This window comes from Thunnus maccoyii, chromosome 17 (genome assembly GCF_910596095.1).
Source record: "Thunnus maccoyii chromosome 17, fThuMac1.1, whole genome shotgun sequence".
NCBI lineage: Eukaryota > Metazoa > Chordata > Actinopteri > Scombriformes > Scombridae > Thunnus > Thunnus maccoyii.
The window spans coordinates 2,034,932-2,062,730 of record NC_056549.1 but is presented as its reverse complement, the minus strand read 5'-3'; the positions used below and the strand labels follow the sequence as shown (position 1 = coordinate 2,062,730).

At 40.8% G+C, this 27,799-nt stretch overlaps 1 protein-coding gene across 1 annotated transcript in view; it reads right to left on the bottom strand.

Moving 5' to 3' along the window:
- Positions 1 to 27,799, bottom strand: part of man1a1 (mannosidase, alpha, class 1A, member 1) — a 138,770-nt gene that overhangs the window by 31,523 nt on the left and 79,448 nt on the right. The window contains exon 5 of the mRNA XM_042389729.1: positions 2,516 to 2,610. Coding sequence (XP_042245663.1) covers positions 2,516 to 2,610 — 95 coding nt within the window. The remainder of the gene's footprint in view (positions 1 to 2,515; positions 2,611 to 27,799) is intronic.

The window sequence follows — 27,799 nt, the reverse complement described above, 5'->3', positions numbered from 1 at the left end:
GGCTGCTTTGAGTGACAGGTCCACCAGCCGCTAGGTGGCTTGTTTCAGCCGTTCGGCCCGCCTCTTTGCCCATTTTTGATTGGCTGGGAGTTAGGCAGTGTCACACACTGCCAAGATGGCGACGGCCAGAGCGGCTCACTTCAAAACCGCTCTTCAGAAACCAACAGGTGGCGTCACGGTAACTACGTCCATATTTTTATACAGTCTATGGTAATAATATCAACAAACCCCCGCCAGGCAGAAAGATATTTATTTAATGCCAAAAATAACTCTAAATATCGGAAGCATAACTCCTTTTAGGAACAGGGCGGTGCTTAGTATGTTTGCATAGCGAGTAGGAAAGAGCCGCAGGAAAGTGACGGTGGATGCGAGCGGAGCAGAGGAAAAGTTTAGCAGTAATTTCTCAGTCTGGCAGTAAATGTACAGCACAGACTACAGTGTGTCAGTTAATAAATGCCAAAAAGTCACGTCTGTTGTTTCCCCAAGTGCTGGAAAAGTGAAGGGAGTTAGCTCCAAAGTTAGCAACAATAGGTTAGCCTAACCTGAGGATGCAAAACGGAGAAATGTGAGTTCACTGTGCACTCTGGCTCAGGAAGTAGAGCAGGGTTGGCGGTTTGATTCCCAGATCTTCTTGTCTATATGTCAAAGTGTCCTTGAGCAAGATCCTGAACCCTGAAGCCAGCATGCCTGCATGGTAGCTTGCTGCCATCGGTGTGTGTGTGTGTGTGTGTGTGAACGAGTGCATGAGAGGCAAAGATTGTAAAGTGCTATATGCAGTAAGTAACCATTTCAGTAATTGTTGTAGTCCACCATACTGTCACCACCATATATATACATCGATATATTCGTAACCAGCAATTTAGACAAAAGTACAACATGTCGAACTTTTCCAGCTACAGAGACGTTTCAAGGAATCATAAAAGAATATGACTTAACAAATTACTGGTTACTTATATTTATAGCAGACGCACAGCATGATGCTGTCATGTGAGAACAAAAAAACTTCCCTGATCGGTGGCACATTAGCCTCCGTGGTGCAGGGTGTGTGTGTGTGTGTGTGTGTGTGTGTGTGTGTGTGTGTGTGTGTGCTACCAAGCTATCATAGCTCAGTCATGCAGGTAAAGTCATCATCACCAGCAATCTGCTCAGGCCTCTAGGGGATCACACACACACACACACACACACACACACACACACACACACACACACACACACACACACACACACACACACACACACACACACACACACACTCTCCCCTGGGGTGTTTCTCACTCTAGAGAGGACGACGGGGGGGGGGGGGGGGGGGGGGGGGGGGGGCAGAGTCCATTCACCCATATACACAGAAAGAAAATGAATTTGTTACAGCCCGTTTATCACCATGACAACCTGCCTTTTAATTAACGGCTGACAAACAGCGGTGTCGTGTCTCTCTCTCTCTGGGGAAAGAGACGCAGAAAGAAAACGGGAGGAAAAGAAGAGTGTTTGACTGACAGACGGACTGAAGATAAAAAACAGGTCTGCAAACCTCTGAACTGAAGAAAAATACTCCTGACAGTGTGAAGCAGCTTAGAAATATGAGTATGTAATTAAATCATTGGCCATTTTTATTTTTTTTAATGATTGTTTGTCTTTTTTAATGTTCTAAATGTCTTTTTTTTGCACTGTAATTGTATTTTTATACATGTTGAGTCAAAATTACTCAAATCTACTTGGCTGAGGTTAAAAGATCAGCGTCATGGTCACTAAGCAATTTTCAAATTATGTATAAAAACAGATTAACACATCATGAAAAAATAGTTAGTTTGCAGCCTCTTTGGTTGTATAACTGATCATTTTTTACAGCATTTTATCTCCTTACATGTCCTTCAATGAGCCGATTCCAAATGTATGTTTTCATAATATAATGTATAGTTACATTACATTTTAGCACTTTAATGCTAAATTAGTTTAAATAAAAAGCTTCAGTATATAAAACCACTAACAAGACGTCCGTGCTCAGAAATATGCAATCAGTCAACTTGCATCATATCAGTGGTGGAGGATTTTCTGACAAAAGAACAAACTGGCTTTTATTTTTTTTAAATCTCTGTCTTAAACTTGTGTGTGTGTGTGTGTGTGTGTGTGTGTGTGTGTGTGGTCAAACCCAGTGGCAGTGTGTCACAGTGTATTAATAATAACTGAGTGTGGCCTATAACCTTGTCAGAGGCCTCAGAAACTTTTGGTTTGTCCTCTGAGTGTTTAGTTTAGTTTCAGCTGCCGGCGCGTCGTCGTTGTCCTGGATGAGAAACAACCAAACAACTTGTGTGTGTGTGACGAGTCCGTTCTGTCACGTAAAATACTAAACACATCTCATCTCTGCGTGTGTGAGAGCTGAGCCTGTGTTCACCCTGCTTCACATCAAGCCTCAGACCACAGAGCTCTTTAAACTATCAGACCATCAAAACAGACCTGCTGCCTCAAATACCACCACAGTGGACTGCTCTGTGTGTGTGTGTGTGTGTGTGTGTCTTACCTCTTGAGGTTAAGCAGAGCCCAGGGGATCCCGGTGGGTGTTTTGAAGGCTGGCAGCAGCTTTTCGCCCAGCTCCACCGCCTTTCTACGAAACACCTGAGAATGAAAAGAGAGAATCTCATTACAGGAGGTATTCTCCCGGCTGGAAGAGGGTTTTACATTTTATGAGCAGCTGTTAGGAAAGATCCTGCACATCACGGAGGAAAACCAAACTATCTACACCACAGTAACCAGAGAATAGTCTGGTCATCTATCACTATACCAGACAACTAAAACCTTACTTTAACTTGATTATTGAGGACCAAGCCCTTAGACGAGGACTACTATTGTTTTTCGTGTGTGTTTGTTTCTTTCTTTCTTTATTATTACGCCACTTAAACTCTAAATTTGACCCCTTAAACATGTTCAAAAGCTCACCAAATTTGGCACGCACATCAGGTCTGGTGAAATATTTGATAAAATGTAAAAATTAACCCCCAAAGTGCCAAAATGTGCTCTCTAGCGCCACCTATGTTACTAAAATGGCCGCCACGGCCAGTAGGAATGTTGTAGAGAGATCAAATCAAAACTCAATTATTCATCTCATCGAGACACCCCTGACCTAAATCCAACAGGAAGTCCGCAATTAGCCTTTCAAAATAAGACTTTGCCCCAATTTTGGCCCCTGAACAAACGCTATCTCCTCCGAGGGTGTTAATGGTATCGGCTTCAAACTTTAATAGGCGACTTATGACACTATGCTGAAAAAAGTTGTTAAAAACTTTGTAATAACTCGAACGGTTTGGATTTTATAAGCCCTGAAAGTTGCAGTGCCACATCACCCTTACAATGTAAACCAATGGGGAGGCAATCTATGGGCATTCCGCAATACACACTCATTATAAAATCACAGGAGGAGCAAGAAAAGACTTTAAAACTCACACTCTAATATCACAAAAACAATAAAAGATAGAAAAAACATGTAAATTCAAGATTTGTAGGTCAAAGTCTCGTGACTCATTTAAAGTTCAAATGAAGTTTGTATCTAAAACTATGTGGAAGCAGTAAATGTTCAAAAAGGTGTGTGTTCGCTCACACTCTCCATTCAAATATATGAGTATTTTTCTGTGTCCAGCTGCAGTTACTTATTGTCTCTACACACCTGACAGTACACATGTCAATCAAACTTTCAAAATAAAAGCACACCACACTTGTAAGACATAAACCTCATTTTTAAAAAGCAAAATGATGTGATCCTGACGGGCCAGAGTGCGAGGTCCCGACCAACGCTGCTTGCAGCTTTAATTATTACTGAGGTGCATCATTATTTTGTAAAGATTATCTAAAAAAAAATGACCTTTTGATGAAATTATGGATTCATTTGACAAAACCAGAAATTGTTGCATCAGTTAACAAATGTTGGAAAATGTTGCAGCAGCAGCAGCCAAACCACAGCAGCAGGTACTTCAGCTGTGTGTTCAGAGAAATATTTACCCAGCATGTTGATTCTGGTTTTAAACCGCGGACCTTCTCCCTGTGAGGCCGCCTTCCTTGCTCAACACTGAGCCGCTGTCCAAGCATGCGTCAACTCCAGGTCACGCCATTCAAAGGTTAAATACTTTCAAATAACTGGATTCACGTCGCCAGTATTGTCAAATAAGGAGCCTTTATTTTCAGATGTTAGTCGACACCTTCATCAACTCTTTACCCCTTCATCACAGCGTTTCTTTGTTTTCTTTGTCCTTATAATCTGCTAATATCTTTCCCTCCCTGTCTTATTGTTGCTTGCAGCTTTGTTGATGTTTTCAATCTGTAATTTGAGTTGAAGAGATTCTTTAACCCATTTAGTCTAAAAAACAAGCTATCAGATAGTTTCCCAGTAAAACCATTCTGACTTGAACAGGGTTTAAAACTCAAAACGCACATGTAAAATCTCCAGCGGTGTTTCCTCTTTATAATTCTGGCCAAAGAGAGTTCTTTAAAGATCTCTCTTTATCTTCACTGCTTGAAAAACAAACATCCCCTGAAGAAAATGAATGAAATTTTGATGTATTAATGATTTTCTGCTCAATAAGAAAAAAAAAAAAAAAAAAGTTACAAAACTGTATTTCTCCTAAACGTTGGTGAGTCAGACCTCCACCCACAGACAGCTGGACTCCTGGACTTTTGATCTCAGTATCTTTAAGAAGACATCACAGTCTGAAGTGGTAAACATGAACATGTGCTGTGTACTTCAGTGTACTGACAGCAGTTTACACAATTCTGGAGCACTAAAGTAAAGTAACCATCAATTCTAACCACAGTGTGTAAAATGTCTGGTGTTGCTTTAAATGCATAAAACCGGGTGATGATGCACCTCTGACCTTAATAAAAACAGACAGATGTGTTCCATGACTCACCGGCTTTTATCTCCATGAAGGTTTTTTTTTTGCTGTCACCAAAAATCCGAATGTAGGTGTTTTTCCACGTCCAACAAACGGAGGATTAAAACACTCGACATGGACTTTAAAAGCTGTGATGTAAATGAAAATGCGCATGCTTTGTATTTTCCTTGAGTGTATGGTTTGGTTTTGTTGTTTTTGCTGCTATTTATAACAGAATGAAAGCGTCATTGTGGGCTAAGTTAACCATGTTTGTTCCCTTCTGAAAATGTTAAAATCACGGCGTCTCTGCTACGACTGCTGACGCTGTTTTTTTTTCCTGTCGAAGCTTTAGTGGCTGCGTATCTGACCGGACAGCCCTGTAGCTCCTAGTGTCTCTTAGGTGTCTGACTTTGTTGCCTGTAAAAAAGTGAAGTAGTTCCATATTTAGCTCCTGGCAGGAGTTTTAGTCCAGCAGTTAGGATTGGAGAGGGATTTGGCTCGAGACGTGTGGTGGACTGTTTGACTCTGCTGCCAGAGTTTCAGCAGCTTGACTCCAGTTGATGCTGCTGTCCACTAACAGTTCTTTCTGTTAACTACTGCAGCCCACATGCATGGCCTCTTCATCCCTCACTCTTCATCCCTCACTCTTTATCCCTCACTCTTCATGCAGAGGAGCAGCAGCAGAAACGGTAATATACTGTCACACTGTTTGAATTTGGAATAAAAAAAGTCAAACCTGTCATTAAACAGAACACTCTGTCTTGCAAAACAGCAATGCATAAAAGAGTATTTTTGAATTTCGGTGTGACATCAACCTCTATGAAAGAGGAAACATCATCGTTTAGATCGTCAGGACTGAATAAAAAATAATGGGAACAGCTAAAAAAAAAATCTGAGGCAGGCGTCCATGTGCAACCAAATCCAGAATATAAATACAGGAAACCAGAAACCCTGGCAGAACCCTTTCAATACACTTCACAAAATTCTCAAAAGCCTTTTCAAGCCACACTTGATTTGCTGCATTTGCAAATGAAAAACAGCTCTGATTTGACTCAACTCACCAACTACAAATTTGATCGGATTTGCAGAAGGCAAACAATTTAAACTGTAATTCTTCAAATGCATCAATCTCACAAAGATACCAAATATGGAATTTCCCTTATTGAGATATGTACTTTAATTATACAGGACAATTATCACTCAAATATACAGAATTCAAATATGGAAAGTTGCATCAGGTTTGGCAACCAATAGGAGAGATAAGTGGCTCCATATCAGCATTGACTCCTCTATTCTATTATCATTCTTATATACACACTCAGAGGTGGTACAGTAACATGTCAGCAGGCTGGCAGGTCTGCCCCCCCCCCTCCCTCCCCCAGGGATCTGCCACTCGGCGAGGTGTGAGAGACGGCGGCTGGGTGGAGAGAAAGATTTGTGAAGAAGCAAAGCTCGAGAGGCTACTTGTCAAAACAATACGGCAACTCCACCACGAAACCAAGAAGGTGCCAGATACAAAAAAAAAACCAAAAAGGGCAATGAAAAAATATAACTTCTATACTGTTTATATGAAACCATCTGCTTCAAACAATCCAACAACATGTCATCAGACTTTGATTCAAATGTTGCTGAACTCTGACTGAAATAAACCAGCGAGAAAAGAAAGAGCAAAAAGGCAAATATGGAAAATCTCTCATGTGAAACACAACAGTTTCATGTAGGAACCTGCCGCCGCCGCTCGTAACAAGACGCCGCTTGACAAAATAGAATTTCGAGACCTGTAAATGTTTCAATTTCCAGAGAAAACAGCAGGTTCTTTCAGTGAAGCAGCTCTGTGTATGAACGTGGTATAATACTGCAGAACAGAAGATGAAATGAATCAGATGCCAGATGTCAACTTATCAAAGGTAGAAACATACAATCACTAACAGTATAAACTCAGACATTCTAACACATTCACCGAATGCCGCCGCGGCCCTCCGTGGCCTTGTGCTTTGCTCAAGGGCACATAGACGAGCACAGAAATGGAAAAACAGTAAGTAAGAGTAAAATAGCACCTTGAAGGTTTTGAATTCTTGAGTAGATCTTCAAAACCTTAATATATTCATCTTTATCAAACATGAGTTTACATTTCAAAAAGGACTTTTTAGTACAAGATACAGATACTTGTGTGTGTGTGTGTGTGTGTGTGTGTGTGGGAGCAGGATCGTGTTGTAACAAGGCATCAGATCGTCAGGTCCCAGTGATTAATGCCTTTAATAATGCCACTAGCACACTGAGGGGAAGGATAAAAACACTCCGAGGGACGCAAGGAAGAATAAATTAAACGCACCCTGTGTCCAAGGCCATCAAGCAAACTGCCAACAAGCTTTAATAAGCAACTGAATTATCCAGAAATAGAGGAACACACACACACACACACACACACACACACACACGAAGCCTGTGGCTGATGACATTAGTAAAAACTGATGTTGATAATCACATTTCACACCTGGTTGCTTCTGACAAAACATCCATCAGGAAAATGAACTACCTTCCTACAGTGTGTGTGTGTGTGTGTTCACCTGATGAACTGGATTAACCAGCTTTTAGTACAGTATCCGAGGATCCATGACGTGTTTTTTGGAGCCACTAGCTGACTGTTTTGACAATGTTTAGTGACACATACTACATATTTACTATCTTAATAAGTGTTGTACCTCTAAGTACCTCTTCAGATACCTGTCATGGTGTGATGTCTTTGCAATTATCGTGCAGGGATAAGGAGGGACGTTTTATAATATGTGAACTGAAAAGGGGGGAAGTGATGGCAGGAAGGACTTCATCTTGTCAGCTGTTATGTAATAAGGAAATAAATGATCAAAAATAGAGTCTCATACTCCTGAAGGGTTTCACTTGAACACTGAGGTGATGTTGGATAAGAGAGTTATGTACACGTCGAGACCGAACACGTCAAGGAAATGTTGTTGCTGCCAAAGAACGGAACACTTCCTTCAGGGACTTTTTAGAAATATATTGTTGTTTGGTCTGGTTAGCTGCTGGAACAACTCTTATCGCCAGAGAAAAACATCATCACTGGTTTCTGCACAACCCCAGATTATGTTCAATGATAACATTGTTTTTTTTTTCCCCATTCAATTCCAGTTGGTTTCTGCAATATCTGCACATAGCAGATCATTATGGTATGGCTAAGGTTAGGGAGAAACCATGGTTGGTTAATGTTAGGACACTAAAACACTTGGTCACAGTTGGGCAAAGATTGTGGTTTTGGTTAAACGCGGATGTTACTGTTATCTAAAGTTACAGACCAAAATATCAACAAGGAAGTTCAGTGAAAGCTACAATCTCCATGGCGACGTTAGAAACACTATCCAATCACATTGTGCAACAAAATATGATGGTGTCCATGACATAACAAAATTCTCCAGGTGCAGCAACGTGAAACGAAAACGCTGAGCGACTTTTTTTTTTGTTGAAAATACATCATTTCTGTCAAGTGATCCGACTATAAATCACCTTCAGATCAGGGACTGAAGCTGCTGCGAATCATGACAACTACTGACGCAGCAGAGTGTCTCTTTTCTAGTCAAAATCTGGTCCAGTCTTTGTCTTCTACAAATACTCTGCAAAGGTTTTATGCACTTTAGATGTTCGGATTCTTCAGGGAGGCGTCTGATCATCTGAACATCCGTCCAGAGTCATGAAGAACTATCTTCATCTACCAGAAGAACAAGGAGTCCTGCAGCAGATGGTCTCTGATCTCATGGAGTCGGTCTGGGATTAACATGAAGACACAGAAGAAGATGCAGGAACAACCGACCTGCTGAGAACCTGAAACACTGAGGACTGCTGCTGTTTGAAAGTCAAAGCTTCTCACAGCAACATATTGATTTACTTTCTGCTGTTTAACTTTGTATGAACTGATCAATAAAAACTATTCATGACATTATTTTTGTAAGCATCCTCACTTTACTTCTACTGCCTAAAACTTTTGCACAGTATGTGTCTAACGTGATGCTATTTGACTGATTACATATCTGCTATAAAACTGATTAATACTAAATTGGTTTTCTACAAGAACCCAAACAGATTTTAAGGTGACTCATTTCTCCTTACAGGCGTGTTTGAATATGTTTTATTAGAGGAAGCAGTTTCTGTGGCTGTTTCATTATAATATTTCAAGGAGAAACACTGAACAGCTGAAGGAATCTTAAATACTGAGAAAATATCAGCTTTTGGCTTCAACTTCCATCAAAAAACAGGTTTTCAAAAGTACCAAATTACCAGAAATTTAATATGGTTCCAACTATGTACGTAATATATAAGTGTAAGGCATAAAATAATAATAGCAGCAGTGATTATCCTCTATGTGTATGACAGAGAGCAGATACACCAGAGAACACCGACAAAGCCAAACTACTGGTATTGATTCAGGTCAGAGAATGAAGACAAAGAGAGAGAGACAACAGGACTGGTTAAAGTTCCTGAGATGAGTAATGAAAAGAGAAATGAGGTAAAGGGAGAAAGAGATGTGTTCTACTTTCCTTCTAGTGGAAGTTTCAGCCATTATGTTTGCCCTCCACAAAGTCATTTAATCCACAGAATGAGAATAAAAGGGTTTGCTCTGGAGAGAGAGAGCAGGAATGAGGACGAGGGAGGATGCAATTACATACATACGACTCGTATCACCGGTTGTTCTTGTGTTTAATTAGTGTGTTTGTTAAACAACCAGCTTCACTGGGATAGGATTACTCCAGTGTTAATCATCGGGGATGTTTTTACCCGCAGAGGTCTCCTCCTCTCCAGAACAAACGGACCCAGTGATTACAGGTAAAAACACTGAATAAAACTGTTTCACCTAAAAAAAATCAATATTTCTCCGACGATGTTTGGTGACCACCGGACTTCCTGGAGGGGCTGTTAGCCGAGCTGCTGCTAACGTTTGTCCAGTTTATTTCTCTGATAACTTAAGATCCAGACGTCCAATGACTAAAATCCTTCTTCCGGCTAAAAGATATAGTTAAAAACCACCTAAATTTATCATGAAAATGTGGCTTAAAACTGAATAAAAGTCCATTTATAACAGTTTGTGTGGAACAACCACAACGCAGATGTATTATCTTGTATGTGTGTAAGTTACTCTTTGGTAGACGCCATTGTAGCGGACAAACACAGCGCCGCCGTATGCATCTGGTGCGTGTTTACTCTTTGGTAGAGGAGGTATGACGCCATCGACAGGCGACCAAATGAAACGGTCCGTTACTTTGATTAAATTACAGATTTCTCTGAGTTTGAAAACTGTTGGAAACATTTGGGATAATGTAAGTACACAACTCAACAACATATATAACATAGGTCTAGTTGTTTTTAGACATTTTAATGTGGAATAATTACATATTATAGCTTTAACACAGCAGAAATAATTTCAACCACCTCACATTCAATCATCATTCAACATACAAGACATGATGATTAAATGTAGCTCATTACTGGGGATGTGAAGGTGAGTTCAAACCTGTAACTGGTGCTGTTTGTCTCTTAACTTTCAAACTACATGTGAAACCACCAGCTGCAGTTTTTCTCCGGAGGCGCTGAAGAATATTTACTGCAGAAAATCACTAAATGAAGTATAAGCAGGCGAGGCGGGTTGAGGGAAAGTGAGAACATCAGGTAAGTCGATACACCTTTTTACACAAACATGTGTGATGTATTTCCACAGGGTATAGATTAGTTCTCACCACTGTCAACAATCTCTCAACCAAGTGTGAAAACACAGTATTCAGACATCGTCTCTGACACGTCTTTTGTCTTTTTTTTTTTATAACGACAGAGATTCAGATTTCAGAGACAAAAGAAAGAGAATCAGAGGGATGATGATGTCAGTGACTGCTCACAATCTGACAGAACAATCCAGAGAAGAGTCTCTTTGCAGAATGACTCCAGTATTTTTTGGGAGTTATGTCTTATTTCATTATGAGGCGATGCAGCCACATCACTAAAACGGAATCCAGTAGAGCAAACAACACAAGCAGGATAATAATCAAGACAGGTTGTAAACAAATCCCCCAGTGTATCCCAATTATCTGAACCAATTACACTGGAACTGGAAAAAAAGTGAACAAACACAAATGTCAAACTGATACATGAATTAGTGCAGAAACACATATTTAGAACGTCGTGTCTGGATAATGATGTTTACGTCCACTGGTGTGTTCGTTTCCAAATGAAGAGATTAAATCATTTGTTCAAACGATGACGTCTGTGACAGCTCGTTCTTCACCGTGGAAACAGCTTTGACAACCCAGTCTCACATCTCAACGTCCACTTACTGTCTTTTTCTTGACCTTTTAACCATCACATGGTCAACAGTGAGGACTGTGAGCTCATGAAAGGTTCCCAGCTGGAATCGAACATACTAACTATGAACAGTGCTTGTCTGTAATTTATATAGTATAGATATGTATTTAAGCTTGCTTATATTTGTTTAGATGTATGTCTGTATCTGTATTTAGTCTGCAACTAACAATTATTTGTATTATTAATTAATCTATTGGCTATTTTTCTCAGTTAGTTGATAAATTGTTGTCAGAAAATGGTAAAAAATGTCAATCAGTGACGTCCTCAAATATCTTGTTTTGTCCAAAACACAAAGATATTCAGTTTATTATCATAAAGGACTAAAGAAACCAGAAAATATTCACATTTAAGAAGCTGGAATCAGAGAATTTGGAAATGTTCTTCTTAAAAAATGACTCAAAATGATTAATCAGTTGTCAAAATAATAGTTGGCGATTAATTTAATAGTTAGCAACTAATGAATGAATCGTTGCAGCTCTAATCTGTATCATTTGTTCTCTGCATTATCTTTAAGAACACAGAGTTAATGTGAGTCAATATTAGTTGATTCTGACATTGTTGTTATACTGTAGGACATGCATATTCACCACTACGTCACCAGGATGGATGTGAGTTAAATGTGATCATCAGTGAGAGGAACGATGGTGAAACCTGCAGACTGAGAGCCTCTTAATTTTATTTTTAACGTCAAGGTTTCCAGGAAAAAGGTTGTGCCACTGTTTAGGGCTGTAGTGTCCTGGTCTCCTGGTCGATTAGTTGGTCGATATGCTCTCATCCGACCAAATTCTCATTGGTCGAATAATTGTCGTGTTACTTTCATAAGGAGAAAAGTGCTACATCAACAGCCTTCCGGGATTAATCCATTATTTCCTGCGGCGGGAGGAACAGACTAACAAATTACCTGAAAACACCCTCGTTGTTTTCACAACTTTGAACTCGCCAAAACTAATGGAGACTGCTGGGTCTGACTCCGGTACGTGAGTCAACCTCTGTGTCGTTGCCTGGGAAACTATTGGTAGCGAAACTCCATTAAGGAATACGACATTGCGTAGTATGTTTGCGTAGCGAGCGGGGAAAGAGCGGCAGAGAAGTGACGGTGGATGCGAGCGGAGCAGAGGGAAAGGTTAGTAGTAAGTTGTCAGTCTGGCAGTAAATGAACAGGACAGACTACAGTGTGTCAGTTAATAAATGCTAAAAAGTCACGTCTGTTGTTTCCCCAAATGCTGGAAAAGTGAAGGAGGTTAGCTCCAAAGTTACCACTGTTTCACTAACACTGTTTGGAGGAGGTGACGTCAGATTTTAGCATCTTCACTAAAGCTACCCAACGCTCTTTTTTTAAATACTTTATTTCAGTATGACGAGCATCATTTCCATTTACTTCCATAGTTGTACTAAACATGTTTGACAGATGTGGGTGCACATGTGTACGTATAGACTCCTGAAAGGTTGACGTGGGCTTAAACTGAGGTTAATGGCGTTTATAGAAGAAGGTTTAGATTGTGTTTAGAGTTACAGGCTGGCGGTGGAAGGTCCCCACAAGGATTTTAACATTATAAGTACGTGGGTGTTCGTGTTCAGCCAATTAAGTTTCCAGCTCAGCTTCTCTAACCACATGCGCTGGCAGAGTGTGTGTGTGTGTGTGTGTGTGTGTGTGTGTGTATGATTACGTGTTGCAGTCCTCAGAGAGTCGCTTGGACAGCTCCCTAACTAAGATGAATCACCCAGCCAGGCCTCTGGGTGACCAGCAGGCCTTGCGGGACACGTGGCCCAGATTACAACAGCGTCTGTGGGGACGGAGCGAGCCACGCATGCCGACACCTCCTCCTCCTCCTCCTCCTCCTCCTCCGCCCACCACCACCACCTCCTCCTCCTCCTCCTCCTCCTCCTGGATCCTGACACACTGCCCTCTTCTCCCTTCATCAACTCCTTCCTCCCTCTTTCCTCCTCATTTCCTGACACGCCAGTCCCTCCTGAAGACCTTCTCATACTTGATTTATTCTCTTTCCTCCTCCTCCTCCTCCTCCTCCTCCTCTTCAATCCTCACACTCTCACTTCCGTTCTTCCATCCATGACACCTCATCTTCTCTCTACATCTCATGCAATGATTAGCTGATTAATTGATAAGTCCTAATAATTGATTCATCATTTTGAGTCATTTTTTTTTAAAGGAAAAAAGCTAAAATTCTGTTGTTACAGCTTCTTAAAAGTGATATTTTTTGGTTTCTTTAGTCTAATATGATGACATGAAGACATTTTAGGTTGCATCAACATTTTTCACCATTTTCAAACATTTGATAGATCAAACTACTAATTGATTAATTGGGAAAATAATCGACTAATAGATAATGAAACCTTTTCAATGTGAACTTGTGTGTGTGTGTCTTTGTTGATCCTATTTTGAACCAGCAGCTGCATCACTGTCACTCTGAGCTGTTTGTTCCTGCTGTACATTAATATATGAATATAACAATATGTTGCAGTATCCTTAATCATAATAATGGTAATAACTGTCATTTTCTTCATATTAAATATTAAACTAATATTATCATGAACAGTTTGATACGGCACATACCTTATAGGAGGTATTAATCTCTTGTTGAAATGAGGAGCATTATTAATGAGTGAAATATTAATTACTAAATAGTTATTTAAGAGTTATAACTTACTGACAATTAGTGTTTTTTAAGTGTTGAAATGGGTTAATACGATTTTATAGAAGTTAAACTTGTCGTCCCAAATAAGAGACAGTTACAGTCCTGTTGTTCTCGGGTCAAATTTGACCCGTTTTCAAATGTTTTTATATCAGAAATATGGATTTCTTTCATCTAACTCCCTGAAAATCACATGGATGGTTCCATAACACACACTATGCAAGTGAAAGTAATGATTACATTGAATTTTGGGTGTTTTATTAAAATTTATAGCATCTGTGGACTTTTGTCCTCCCGAGAGGACATCAGGAGGGTTAATAAACTGCAGTTATGTCTGATGACATCTATCATTACAATACGTTTATGATGCCAAATACTTCCTGGAGTGCAAAACTTCCTAAAGAGAATATGCAAAAATCACTTAAAGCCACTTTAAGGAACGTGTGATCCACAGCTGCATATCAGGACCATCATCATCATCAGTCAGCTGTTTTAACTCTACGCTGATCAGGAGCGTCAGGTTGGGTTGTAGAAGGAGCTGAAATATGCCGTTACCATCATAAAGTTCTCAAGAGGTTTAAAAGTGTTTCTCTGCTTTTCCTGGTGAGATAAATGCAGAGCGTGTTGACCTAATATTATGCTGAGTGCAGTGTCTTTATTTTTAATGTTTATTTCAGGCACAAAAAATCATCATGTTTCTTATTTTTGTCTATTTCAAATAGCATTAAAAAGGAGCCCCGGAGCGTCTTATTTCATGAATTAATGAATCCATGCAGGCAGAACGTGGACAGAGTGAATCTATACGACTGTCTCGGTATCAGCTGAATGAGACCCGTTTGGAGGCTGCAGCCCTGACAGCTGTATTGAAGAGGCTTAGGCAACACACACACACACACACACACACACACACACACACACACACACACACACACACACACACACACACACACAGCACTCTGAGGAGGTGACAGCTTTCAGTGGTTAAGAAGCCTGCTGTTGTGTGAATGGTTGCTCTTGTCCTCCTCTCAACTCTCTGTCAAAGTCTCTTTCTCTCAATCTCTCTCTGGGTTTAATAACTCGCCCCGGGGAGGGAAAAACACGGGATGAACGGTGGCGGGAAAAAAAATAAACATCTGCTTGAGAAGACAAACTGTGAATAATTAAAGCAAAGCATACATGCAGGAGAGGAGAGCAGGAACTATTTTATACTCTTTTATACACAGAAAGAGGAAATAAACAAAGTGTTTAATGTCACGACGGCGTCTCCGTTTGCATAGTTTATCCAGCAGAGCAGACTGAACTCTGAGTTACAACAGCAGGAAACATTCCTGACATTCACTAAGGTGTGAAACCAACAGAACGCCTCGGGAGGAGGAATATTTATCAAGGTAAGATGGTTTTACATGGAGACGACTCTCTTCTACATACATCTGAATATTATGGAAATCCTGCTAGAGTTTGACCTCAGCAGTTGGGTGGTGGATGATAACTGTATGAATACATTCGCTCCAACAGCAAAATTTTTCCCTGGGTCACCATGATGTTATAGAGGCGGCGAGGTGGTGGTGGTGGTGGGGGGGGGAGGGTTCCTCCCACAATGTGCCTCCCAAGAATACCTTTTACTGTCCGAAATAATTAAACTCCGATTCCCCCCTCAACTACCAGAGAGTGCTGCAGGTGAAGCTGTTTGAATGTTAATCAGACTGGATGGAGGAATAGAAAGGAGGAGGAGGAGAAATCAACTCCTGAGTGGATGTGGTGCTCCCACCTGTCAGCTGTGATAAAACACAAAAGGACACAACACAAACACTCACTCAGCCTTCTTTTAGGATCTGCTGCTGCTGCTGCTGCTGCTGCTGCTAGCGCTAAAAAAAAACACATGATGGGAGGAAGAGGAAGGCTGAAGGAAGGCTGGTCTGGATACTGTGTCTGCTTCATGTCCTCCAGTGATGGAGTGAGAGATGTCAACATGAATGAACTACAACAGGATGCACTGACCTGACTTCAACACATGCAGAACATTATTATACACTCTGCAAACGCTCCTAGATATTCTGTACACACATAAACAAACAGGACTCTCAGATTATTGTTTTTAATTTGCTGAGAGAAATAAAATGATGTTGGGAATCACTGTGTTTCTATTCGATATGTGATGGATTTATATGCAATATAAACACCGACTGCAGCCTCAGAGACTTTGTGTCTTCTCCAAATGCAAAGCAGCCTCTCTCTCTCCTCTCCTCTCTCTCGTCCGTATCCAAAACTAAAAAATTTGCTTATTATTTTAATACATTAAACAAATCTTTAAGAGATCAGAGCCTTTTGTCAGGCTTCAGGTTTCACGCTGTGACAGCCGCACCATCCGCAGCAAACAACATTTATTTTGGGGTGTAACATTTGTTTGTGCGTTTGACGAAAAACAAATATTTTCCACTGTGTTCAATTTAATCTCGGTGTCTTTTCAGCTGCTGCTGCAATTTCACACAGCCTGCATCCACGCTGCTAAAATACATCGTTTTCATATTTATCTGCTGTAATTCAGGGGTAGACTTGCTTCCTTATACAGCTAAAGCACCTTTTCATTACAGCTGACATGATAAGTGAGTGTGGAACTAAAGATTTAACAATGCATCAGGATAACTAATATTAAAACCACCACTGACACACAAGGCAGAAGAAATCCAGCCCCACTGAGATAATGTCAATCATAATGAGGGACCGAGCCCAAAAGGCAGAGGACTACTGTAAAACCTCTGCCTAAGGGCGAAGACTACTATCGTTTTTCATGTGTTTGTTTCTTCCTTTCTTTATTATTACGCCACTTAAACCCTAAAGTGCCAAAATGTGCTCTCTAGCACCACCTATGTAACTAAAATGGCCATCAAGACCTACAAATCATACACCGACACCCCTGACCTAAATCGAACAGGAAGTCCGCAATTAGCCTTTCAAAATAAGACTTTGCCCCAATTTTGCCCCCTGAACAAACGCCCTCCTCTCCAACTGCTCCTGGTGATGTCACTCCCTCAGTGCTGTGAAACATTCCGCAATACACACTCATTATAAAATCACAGGAGGAGCAAGAAAAGACTTTAAAACTCACACTCTAATATCTCAAAAACAATAAAAGATAGAAAACACATGTAAATTTAAGATTTGTAGGTCAAAGTCTCGTGACTCATTTAAAGTCCAAATGAAGTTTGTATCTAAAACTATGTGGAAGCAGTAAATGTTCAAAAAGGTGTGGGTTCGCTCACACTCTCCATTCAAATATATGAGTCTGTGTCCAGCTGCAGTTACTTATTGTCTCTAAACACCTGACAGTACACATGTCAATCAAACTTTCAAAATAAAAGCACACCACACTTGTAAGAAATATCCCTAATTTTTAAAAAGTAAAATGATCCCGACGGACCAGAGTGCGAGGGTGCTGAGTCTGTTTATTTATTTATTACATCTGCTTTTCTTTTTTTTTTACTGATGCTTCTTGCTAGCGTGCTACACCCTTCGCTGCTGTAACGCTGCAAACTTCCCCGCTGTGGGATTAATAAAGGATTATTTTATCTCATCTTAACTTATCTTATCTGAACTCTTGATAATACTTCCACTCTTCTCCCTTGTGACATAGTCGGTGCTGACTCTGCATACTTTTGACAGTCAGCTCTTTTGACGGCGCTGCTGCTGCTGCTGCTATGGAAATGAAGAAGACCGGGAGGAAAGTGAATTTACATAGAAAATTGCCGTCTCGGTAGGAAAGTTACAGGGGGGGGGGGGGGGGGGGGGGGTGCACGTTTTGGATGGGCTGAGGGGATGAAAACTGCAAGGTGAGCAACAAGCAGCCGGTCATTTTGTCAGAATACATATCAATACACCTAGTAATATCAACTTATTGTACTAAACTACCTACAGCAGACAAAGGACATGACCCTGATGGAGGAACATCATGTTAATCTTACTGCCATCATGCTGTCAGGAAAGATAAAGGTCTAAATCTAAAGAATGATGCATTCTGAATAATGAGACAAATATAAAACAGTCATAGGAACTTGCATGTAACAGTTTTATAACACTGTCCAAGAGCGCAATGAAGTGTGCAGACTGATGGGAGGAGGATGGGAATCTGTTCAGACGGAATATCTCATATCCAGACTGAGTCCCAGCTGAGGCAGACTCCAGTTCACACCTGGCATTCAGATGCATCTGTAGTGGCCACTTGTGATTGGATTTGCTTCCCTGCCCCCACATTTGATTTTATCTGTTTGTGGGGAAAAAAATGCAACTGCTGACAAACAGAAAACTAAACATTTGAGCTCAGGACGTGCAGCTGCAGAGGAGGATTGTGGGGGGGAATGTGTATACTGGATAAAACTACAGCGGAGGGAACGATGTCTCTGTTCTGACATCAGTGGAGCAAATGTCCTCATTGATCAGGAAAACGTACGCACGGCTACGACTGTTTGTAACTGTAAGGTGTGATCGGAAGGAACTACAGCAGCTGGGCTTATGTGTATGTTAGCAGTTGCCATGGAAACGTCAGCGTTTGACATGAAGACAATGGAAGCTGACACATTTATGATCAAAGAAACTCCTATAATGAGAGCTTTTCCTAATCAGAACACCTCACTTAACCTGCTGGATGATCAGTTAACAAGAGGAACAAGAAGTGATGATCTGCACATAATCACCACATTAGCAACAAAGTCTGTCAACACATCACTGACTAACGGCGTCCTGTTGTCCCCGGAGACGGGAGGGTACCGGTCCATCCACCCCCTCAGTCTCAAACAGCTGGCAGGACCTCGCAAATATGGTTAAAAACACAGCGCTGTGATGCTGTGTGTGAGTTTATCAGCTTAAGAAAACATTTAGATCATTTCAATATGTATTATGATCTTTTTTTTTTTAAAGTTATAATCTAAACCTTAAACACTTATCAAACACAGCTTGTACGTGATGCAGTTCTATATCCGCAGGCACCGCGGTTAATCTGCAGATTGGGCGGGTCGGATCATAGAAATTAACATTCTGATTAATAGCAGATGGGTCACGGGTGGTGAAATAACACATCATTAGTGAGGAAAATACTAATTCCATTCTCTGAAATGTGAACATAGCAGAGAGCAGAGCTGCAGTCCACAGCTTCGGTTTTTTCCCATCAGGCACGAATTGATGACTCACAGCTAAGCAAACTAACAACGGGGAATATTAAGAAGTATACAGACACTAATGACAATTATTTCTACAATTATACAAGAGAGATTGCTGGAGGAACTGGTGCACTCAGCACGCTACAATCTCTCCAGACCACATGGGTTATCAGCAGGCAGCTGACATAGAGCATAAATATGAAACTGTATTGCAAAGACACAGTTCACCATGGAAACTTTAACACTTAGTGAAAGCAGCATCTCTAATCTTCAAAGTAAATCGTTAAAGACAACACATCATCGGGGGTGGATTCGGTGATTTGAAGACCCCCGAAGGCAAAACTCTGTCTTTGCTTTTACAAAGTAAAAGAAACAACGTTTTGGTTTGGGGACGGTTTAAAATTTGTTTTTCAGGACGTTTCTGGGAAGGTGGTGAAAAAAAAGTTGATGTGGAGCTTTGGCTGAAGTGATATCTGAAATACACGGAAACATCTGGATGAGACAATGAGAGGCTATTCACAGGAAACCAACAGATTTTCCATTCGGGTCATTCTATTCACTCGTTTTGCAGCCACTTTGGGAATTATCAAGAAGGGTAGTGGGGCAAATATAGCACACAGTAAACAAACATATTATAGTAGATATTTCAGAATACTTCCTGAAGCAGCAGGCTAAAAGCAGAGATGAAAAAGAGAGTGGAAATCAGAGTGAATGAGTGTAAAAGATGGAAGTGCCATTCATGTGTCCCGGCGGAGAGTTGGTGTTGTCAGAGAACAACCATGAGCTGAGTGCCGGAAGGCTTTCATCCGAGGGAAAATGTCAAATATTCACTCAAATAGTTCAACAAGGCCAAAGACCGTAAAGCGCCTGATCTGACTCCCTGGTGGAGAAGCTAACACAGACCACACCGGTGTCACAGCTCGACCAGCCTGCTTCACATCGTCACGTACGAGCCCTTTCCCCACACGTGTGCCGACTCGGTTTGACTCGTCACGTCAGCCTGGTGCAGCAGGGGTTTACATCTCCGTTACATCAGGGCAGCGTGCTTTCACTGATGACGCACTCATCTGGAGATAATGATGTTTAAAAGCAGCGTCCTCTGTGTGAGGCTGTGACTAGTGGTTAAAGAAGCGGAACATTTCATTTCCTGTAAATTCTTCACAATAAAAGTCGCCTGTTATTTTGTTATTTGTTTTCATCAGCGGTAACTTAACACAACTTCTATACAGCTGAAAGCAAACAGGAAACAGAGAAATAAAGCAGATATCTGACAGGACAAACAGAAACACAGGAGAGAAACTAAACTTCAAACCACAGAGATCCAGTTAGAAGCTGCAAAAGTACTGAGAGCTGAACAGATCTCTCTGATCTCCAGCACAGACACGAGCTCAGTCTCAACCCGGCACGTTTACGCTGGTAATAGAAACACAAATCAACGTGGCGTGGTTTGACTCGGCACGACCAAAAGTACCAAAGTGGGAAACATCTGAAGCATCCTGGAGAGCGGGTGACCCGGGTTGACACAAATCAGTATTGTGACACAAATCAGTCACAGGACACGTTTTCAAAAGGGAAGCAGTAAATCAAAGCTCAGAGACAGAGCGCTCTGCATGTGGTGTGTTGTGGGTCTAAATGTCACAAGAGTCACTGGCAAATGTCAGTCACTGTAAAGGTCTGTGGTTGAGACCTTCTTCACTTTAAAAGGTCTGCAGAGACTCTGCCCCTCTGCTTGTGTTTTCTTAATATTTCGCTGTGTTCGGGATGTTCCACATGCATTTAGGTCATCAGTAGCTTTCCAAACTATTTCCCAAAAAGAAGTTCCTGCGTGTGTTACATGTGTATTAAATTTGCTCGAGTCTTTTATAAAATACTAGATTTGGATTGGTGTTTGCTAGAAAGAAGATGTCACTGGTTGAGTTTTGTGGGGAGCTCTGATATCTTCCAAACATGTGCCGACAGTAAACTCGCAGCCTTGTTGAAAAGCAGTGTGTAAGTGACAGATTCAGAGGCTACAGAGATCTGTGTTGGTTGAGACAGCTGGTCCTGTATATTTAGACAAAAAAAGCAACAAAATCAACATGGCTTAAAGAATTTAACATCTCTTCCGTCTGGCTGCTCTGAAAACACAACAGCTCCAGAATTTACTTTAAATTGTCAACAAAACTTTATCCAGTCAGAGTGATCTGGTCTGTGTGTGTGTGTGTGTGTGTGTGTGTGTGTGTGTGTGTGTGTGTGGAGGGAATCTGCAACTCACCCACATAGATGAAACAACAGCAGCCCAAACATATTAATGTTAATGTACATTTGTTTCATTTGGCATTATTACTGAATGTGGGAAGCCTGCTCTTTGTAAAGACTGTCTTACAATATTAAGTCCAGTATCAGTATATTTTTTACTCAAATCATAATCAATTAAAATATGGAAACCAATATGTCAACTCTGGCAACCAATAAATGATCTTTAACAACCAGTATGGCAACAAGGCATAATATTGTTTTCTATCAAGAAAACAAAGTTTAGAGGAAAACTTAACGAGGTTAAAGAAGTGTTCATTGATTTTTTTTGGCCACTGGAGGAACTGAAACAAACTAAATACATTAATTGACATATTATCAGTTAACAGTTGCCTGTTTACACATAGACATGTAGCAACATTAGCATTTACTTTGAACCATGGTGTCACCATCTGACCAGTGTAAGTTCAGTATTCACTCTCCTTTTAGCTCCTGTTTGGTCTCCACCCACTCCTGAGGAAACCATCATCTTTATCTGCTAAATGTTCAACTTGTTCATCAGCTTCTCACTAACTTTGTCTGTCTGCTGTTTGGTTCTGGGCAGGTAGGGTACAGTAGGGTTTTTTTTGCTGAAAACAGCTGCAACTCGGTTGATGAGAGTGAGCAAAACACCAAAAATGTGGTCCACAAAACCAAAACAATGAGCTGAAAGACACTAAAACGCTCTGGTTAGCTGAGGGGAACTGCAGAGTCAGGTGAATTCATCCATTGTGTCTATTACAATATGGGTTAATGCAGCTTTTACATTAGGTCAGGACAACATATCACCTGTTAGTATCCACACTAACTGGTAATCTAGAGCTGCTTTAATGGTTTTAATTTAATAAATATATATTATATCTATATTAATAGACAGGATGGCAGACAGACAATCAATCAAGCAGGTAAGATTGTTAAAAAACCAGAAGAAGTGTTGTTGTGAGAAACAGAGTGCTGTTAGAAAGAGAGGCAGTCAGACAGACAAGCTCAGAGGAGAACAAAGACCTTTAAGACGGTGTGTAGCACAAGTGTTAAACAAAGCTACCTGTCATACTGCTGTCTGCAAGGAAAAAAAAAAAAAAAAACCTCAGATCTCCACAGCTAGACGGTACACACAAACTGAGACACACACGCACTAACTTTACCTTCTTTTTCAAAGCCAGGTTGGACATGGCAGAAAGACAGGCCTGCTGTATTAGCCCTTAAAAGCACCAGTCTAACATCAAAAAGACATCAGAGGGGACTTCAGTTGCTGTGTATACACAGATGTACAGATACACACGCACACTCACAGAGACCTGGTAACAACGCCTGGGAGATAGCTGATGTAATTGGACTGTAAGTCCCATAGAGCAGCGAGTTGCCTGGTGGAGAGTTGGGAGGCACGCAGCCGGCGCTGGGCATTAATATTGAGCAAAGAGCCGCAGGGCATGGCGCTTTTTTTCACCCACTAAAGTTTGGATTCTTTGTGTCTCCCAATACAGATAAGACAATATGGATTCAGCTGGATTTGAGTCAGAGCCGACATGAGGAGGTGAGCGTCTGGAGCAACAACTGATGTCGGAGATGGCGATGCACCGTTGAATTCATCAAAAAAATATATCTTATTTATACTGACTCATAGTTCACAGTCACACATTTTATACATCAGTTCAGTATTTAAGGAAGAAACAAACATCAGTCTTCTTTCTATACAAACCAATTTTGATGAGAAACAAGATCTTAAAGGTGCAGTGTGTAGAATTTAACAGCATCTAGCTGAACGGACTTGGCAGAAATGGAAGATAATCTTCATAAATATGTTTTAATTAGTTTATAATCCCATGAAACTAAGAATCTTTGTGTTGTCATTAACTTAGAATGAGCCTTTATATCTACAGAGGGGGCGGGTCATGTTGCACCGCCATGTTTCGACAATAGCCCAGAAGGGACAAACCAAACACTGGTTCTAGAGACGACCTTTCGTGTTTTTGAGTAGTTTCACGGCCATCGTAGGTTCTCCTGCACGCTCGGAAGGGAACATTCAGTCAGTTGCAATCTGCAACACTGCTGGATGACACTAAACCCTACACACAGGATGAAGCCTTATTTTTGTTATAAAAAATGAAAAGACCAAGTCTATCTATAGTTTCCAACTTCCTCATCCTGTCTGTGGCACTCGGCACCAAGGTCGTTACTTTCTTTCTTCAGAAACGGTTCAAAAAGGAGAATAACAGCTGGACACTGGAGATTTAAACAAACATTACTCAAAATGGGGTAAATAGTTCATTTGTTGGTGACTATTCTTCAGTTGGGCATTAATATAATTTTGGTACCATGATGAGTATTTACTACAGCGCTCATATTCATGGTAATGAAGTCAGCCAGAGCTCACTGACGTGTTTTAATAGTTTTTGACAACGATGAAGGTCTGTGTCTCAGAGAAATAAGCTTTATCAGGCTGCTCAGGTAAAACTGTCAGTAGGATCGATTCATTGTCAGCTTTGGCTGTTTTATGGGATTTGTTGAGAGAAAAAAAGCAGAATATTACCAGACTCCTCCTTTAACGCTGGTATGCTCAGATATCTAATTTAGCTCCATTGTGAGATGCAGTGTGATGGGTAAAAGCCTGCAGCCCTCCGGCCTCGCCCAAGGAAACTCTTGGTCTTTTCACACCACTGAGCAGAGCAAAGGCCGGACGCATTCTAATGCCACATTTACAGCATGCTTGCTTTAGCTGTAATTAAAAAAAGAGAGAGTACACTATGCTGAGATGCTCGGTATTTCACAGTGTATGCCAGGGAGAAGTGAAACTGTTTGGGTCAGTAGCTTTTTAATCAGAGCATTTGTTGGAACCGTTTCGAAATGAGTGCAAAAGCCTCGTGGGCCAGACCTTAAATATCGGGCTGCAACAAGCTGGTCGGTGCTCTGGCAATGCAAGTTTGTTAATTACATTGGCTTCGAATAGTCTTATAGGCAGGGAGAGATGGCCATTCAGTCGGCTTCAGTGCATAACTGGAGCTGCATTCATTTCTGCAAACTTGCTAAACTACAGCTAAGTTCAGGGTTTTCCAAAGACTACTGATGCAGTAATGGTCAATTTTACAATATATGCTGCAATATATGTAATTAATCAAACCTAACAGTATCCAATATATTAGAGGTGGACAAAACTAATTGAAGTGGAACATATTTTTAGGATGAGTTTGGACAAATTAGCTCTAAAAAGAAAGAAAATTCAACATTGACTCATGTATTCAACGCACTCACCAAGCAAAGATAACCGTAAGAGAAAATTACAGACAAATGTAGTGTAATATAAGACAAAAAAAATGAATGACAGGCGGAACAAGTTAGAGATACAAACGCAGAGAGAAAGCTGAACAATAGGCATGTCAGAGTCGAGCGCTAATCTGTGATTAGATAGCGCCTCGGTTTGATAATACTCATGTGAGAGCAAAAGGGAGAGACTCTTGTTCTGCTTCCTCTGTCACTCAAAGATGCATGTGTGTGTGTGTGTGTGTGTGTGTGTGTATATAAGAGAGTATATTAACAAGGCAAATAGCTTCTTTGCCTTATCATCCTTGCAGGAGGAAAGAGATAAGGTCCAATGAGAGCGGGTCTTTGGAAGCAGCCTGACTCCCTTCAGGCCAGCTGACAGGAATAAGATACGAAGCAACAGACGTGAACTCCTTTCTAACAATAACCTGCTGCGGATCTGTCAGTCAGTCGCCCCTCGGGACATATCGGCTTTCTTGTTGGACAAATACGGTATATATCGGTTTGATAATATTATACGGGGGGGGTAAGCAGTCTTCTATGGCTCCGGCCCAGTTAGTGTTACCTCTGATATGATGCACTCTGAGTGATTATACGCTCAGTCCATAATACTCCGGTTTTATGTGGGAAGATCTTAAACTGATTAAAATGATTCTAATGCAACACTGACAGTCGTCAATGATCCTGGGATTTAATACTTAAAGAACAGTACAGTGTGTTCTGACTTACTATTGTAGGTTTAGATGCTCTAAATGACAGATTTCCAACAAACTGTTCCCTCCAAATGATCAGAGCATTGATTCCCAGCTTGCTACCTGCTACCTGAACTCTATTTGTCTTTGTCTGTCTTCAAGAAGTGAAAGAATAGAAAAGGAAGATTCTGTGGTTTTATTGTCATAACAGATATTTTGACATGTCAAAGGAAGAAAAACCATTTAGTTGAGCCAGTTTCAGGACTCTGACTTTAAATGTTTCCTGAGACAATAAATGGAGTGGAGTCATCTTAATGTTATTATTTACTCCTGTGCTTTTCCTGCGGGTCTCAATGACTGTTCCGGAGATTCGGGGGATAAGGACTCTGGAACGAACAACATGAGCTTCTTAAAGCTCCTCAAATAAATGTTGCATTATTTATTTTGAACCATGTCTCTCTGACCTCAGCTGTCTGGATTAAAAGGCTGCATGAAGAGAATAAAACCCAGATGCTCAACATAAGTGACAGATTATGGTCATGGTTAAATAATAAACATTTTAACACTGACTACTAATATGAGGCAGTAAATCACACGACTTCCTCCGTTTGCACTGAATGTTGCATCATGCTTATAAAAATACTGCATTCATATTTATCTCACACTGTAAGCAGCAGGAACGCTGATGCTCTGCTTGTGCAATGCGCATCATTTTCACACCAGACTGCTGCAGCTCCGCCATGCAAAAGCTTTTATTTTGAAGTTTTCTCACAAGGAGGGATACGAGTAGAGATAATAAGATGGCAAAACTCACTAAGTTATGCAGCCTAAAGTTAATTTTTAGCCTCTAAAACTTTTATTTGCAGTTTCACTTCTAGGAAGACGAAGGTTCTCTGATGGTATTGATGATCATTCTGACTTTTCTAGTTCTGTTTTAATCGACAGCGGCTGTGATGACTTGATGAATGCTGCTTTATTCAGCCTGTGGTTATAGTATATTTTATATATATATATACGTATATGTTCAGTTATAGTGTTGAGTCTCTGCTGTTCTCAAACATGAACACTATCAGACTCTCTGACCTGAACCAGTCAAATGATGGGTATTATTATCATCATTATTATTATTATTAATATATGTTATTATATTATAATGCTGCACTACATAAAGGTTAATTTCAGACACTTTATACAGATGAGTGACAGATGTTGGACTACTGTAAATGTTTCTACCTCCTGGAAAAGAGGATTTATTAATACTGTAGCTTTAATAAGTGACTCTGGTAATAAATGTCACCTGTCAAAAGTTAATTATTTCCGATCTGAAGCTCTTTAAGCGACTCTTATTTCATTGCTGATGAAGATGGATCGCCCATCAAAACGGCTACATGTTCATTTTTGAGTAAACGTGTCTCTGTGATGTGACTTTACAGCCGTGCAGCTGCTGTAGCAGCCTAAACAAGTCAAAGTCATATATTTGGACCTTTTATGTTTTTTATTTGTCTGTTCATGGATGCGTTCGGATGCAGATGGTGTGACGGTAGCAGGTTTCCACTCAGCCCAGGAACAGGTCGTTGAGGAGTGTTTTGTGTTGGAATTGTGAGTAAAATCCTCTCATTTGGCTGCTCTAGCGACCGCAGCACTTCTGCCTTTTTGTTGTTTTTTTGGTGGAGGTTCAAATTTCTCAATGTGTGTGTGTGTGTGTGTGTGTGTCTTTATGAAGACGGAGGACAAAAGAGGAGTGATGGCGAAATAAAGCAAAGTGTGCTGTAGCAATTACACAGTCTGTCAAAGCACAGTGGGAGGAAAGGCTCGGTTCCTACTCTCACTGAGTGTGTGTGTGTGTGTGTGTGTAGCTGTTAGGAGGCTACGAAGTCAGGTCTCACAACTGCCTGAATTACATGCACAGCTGCATACACACACACACACACACACACACACACACACACACACACACTGATACAGGCTTTGGTAAACCACAGGAAAGAAGCAAGACTCAGTCCAAGTGTGACCCTGTTGACCAAACCAATTTTCCCCTTGTCAAGCAGCAGCAGTCGACTGCTGTGAGTGTGTGTGTGTGAGTGTGTGTGTGTGTGTGTGAGTGAGTGTGTGTGTGTGTGTGTGTGTGTTTTGAGTGAGAACAGAGGACAGAGGAGTGTGTACTAATAATGCACAGAAGAAACAATGCAACTGAAACACACACACACACACACTTCACCCAGGATGAAGGATGTGTGTGTGTGTGTGTGTGTGTGTGTTTGCATGTGTAACACATCATGGATTATTACAGCCCCAGTTTGCGGTCTGCTCAGTAGGCTAATCCCATTACATCAGACTGTGGAGATGAACAGTCTCTGTAGCCTATGGACTGACATGGACAATGAGATTAGTTACAACTGGAGGTTCATGGCTGTAACGTCTAAATCAGATGTATTTAACTGCATTACTGTAATGCTGTCATGCAGCCATGCAACTTCAATCTAATATGTCTAAAAGCTAAAATAAAGTCCATGTCTGTCACAATCTGCCAACAAAACAAATAAAACCAGTTTATCTGC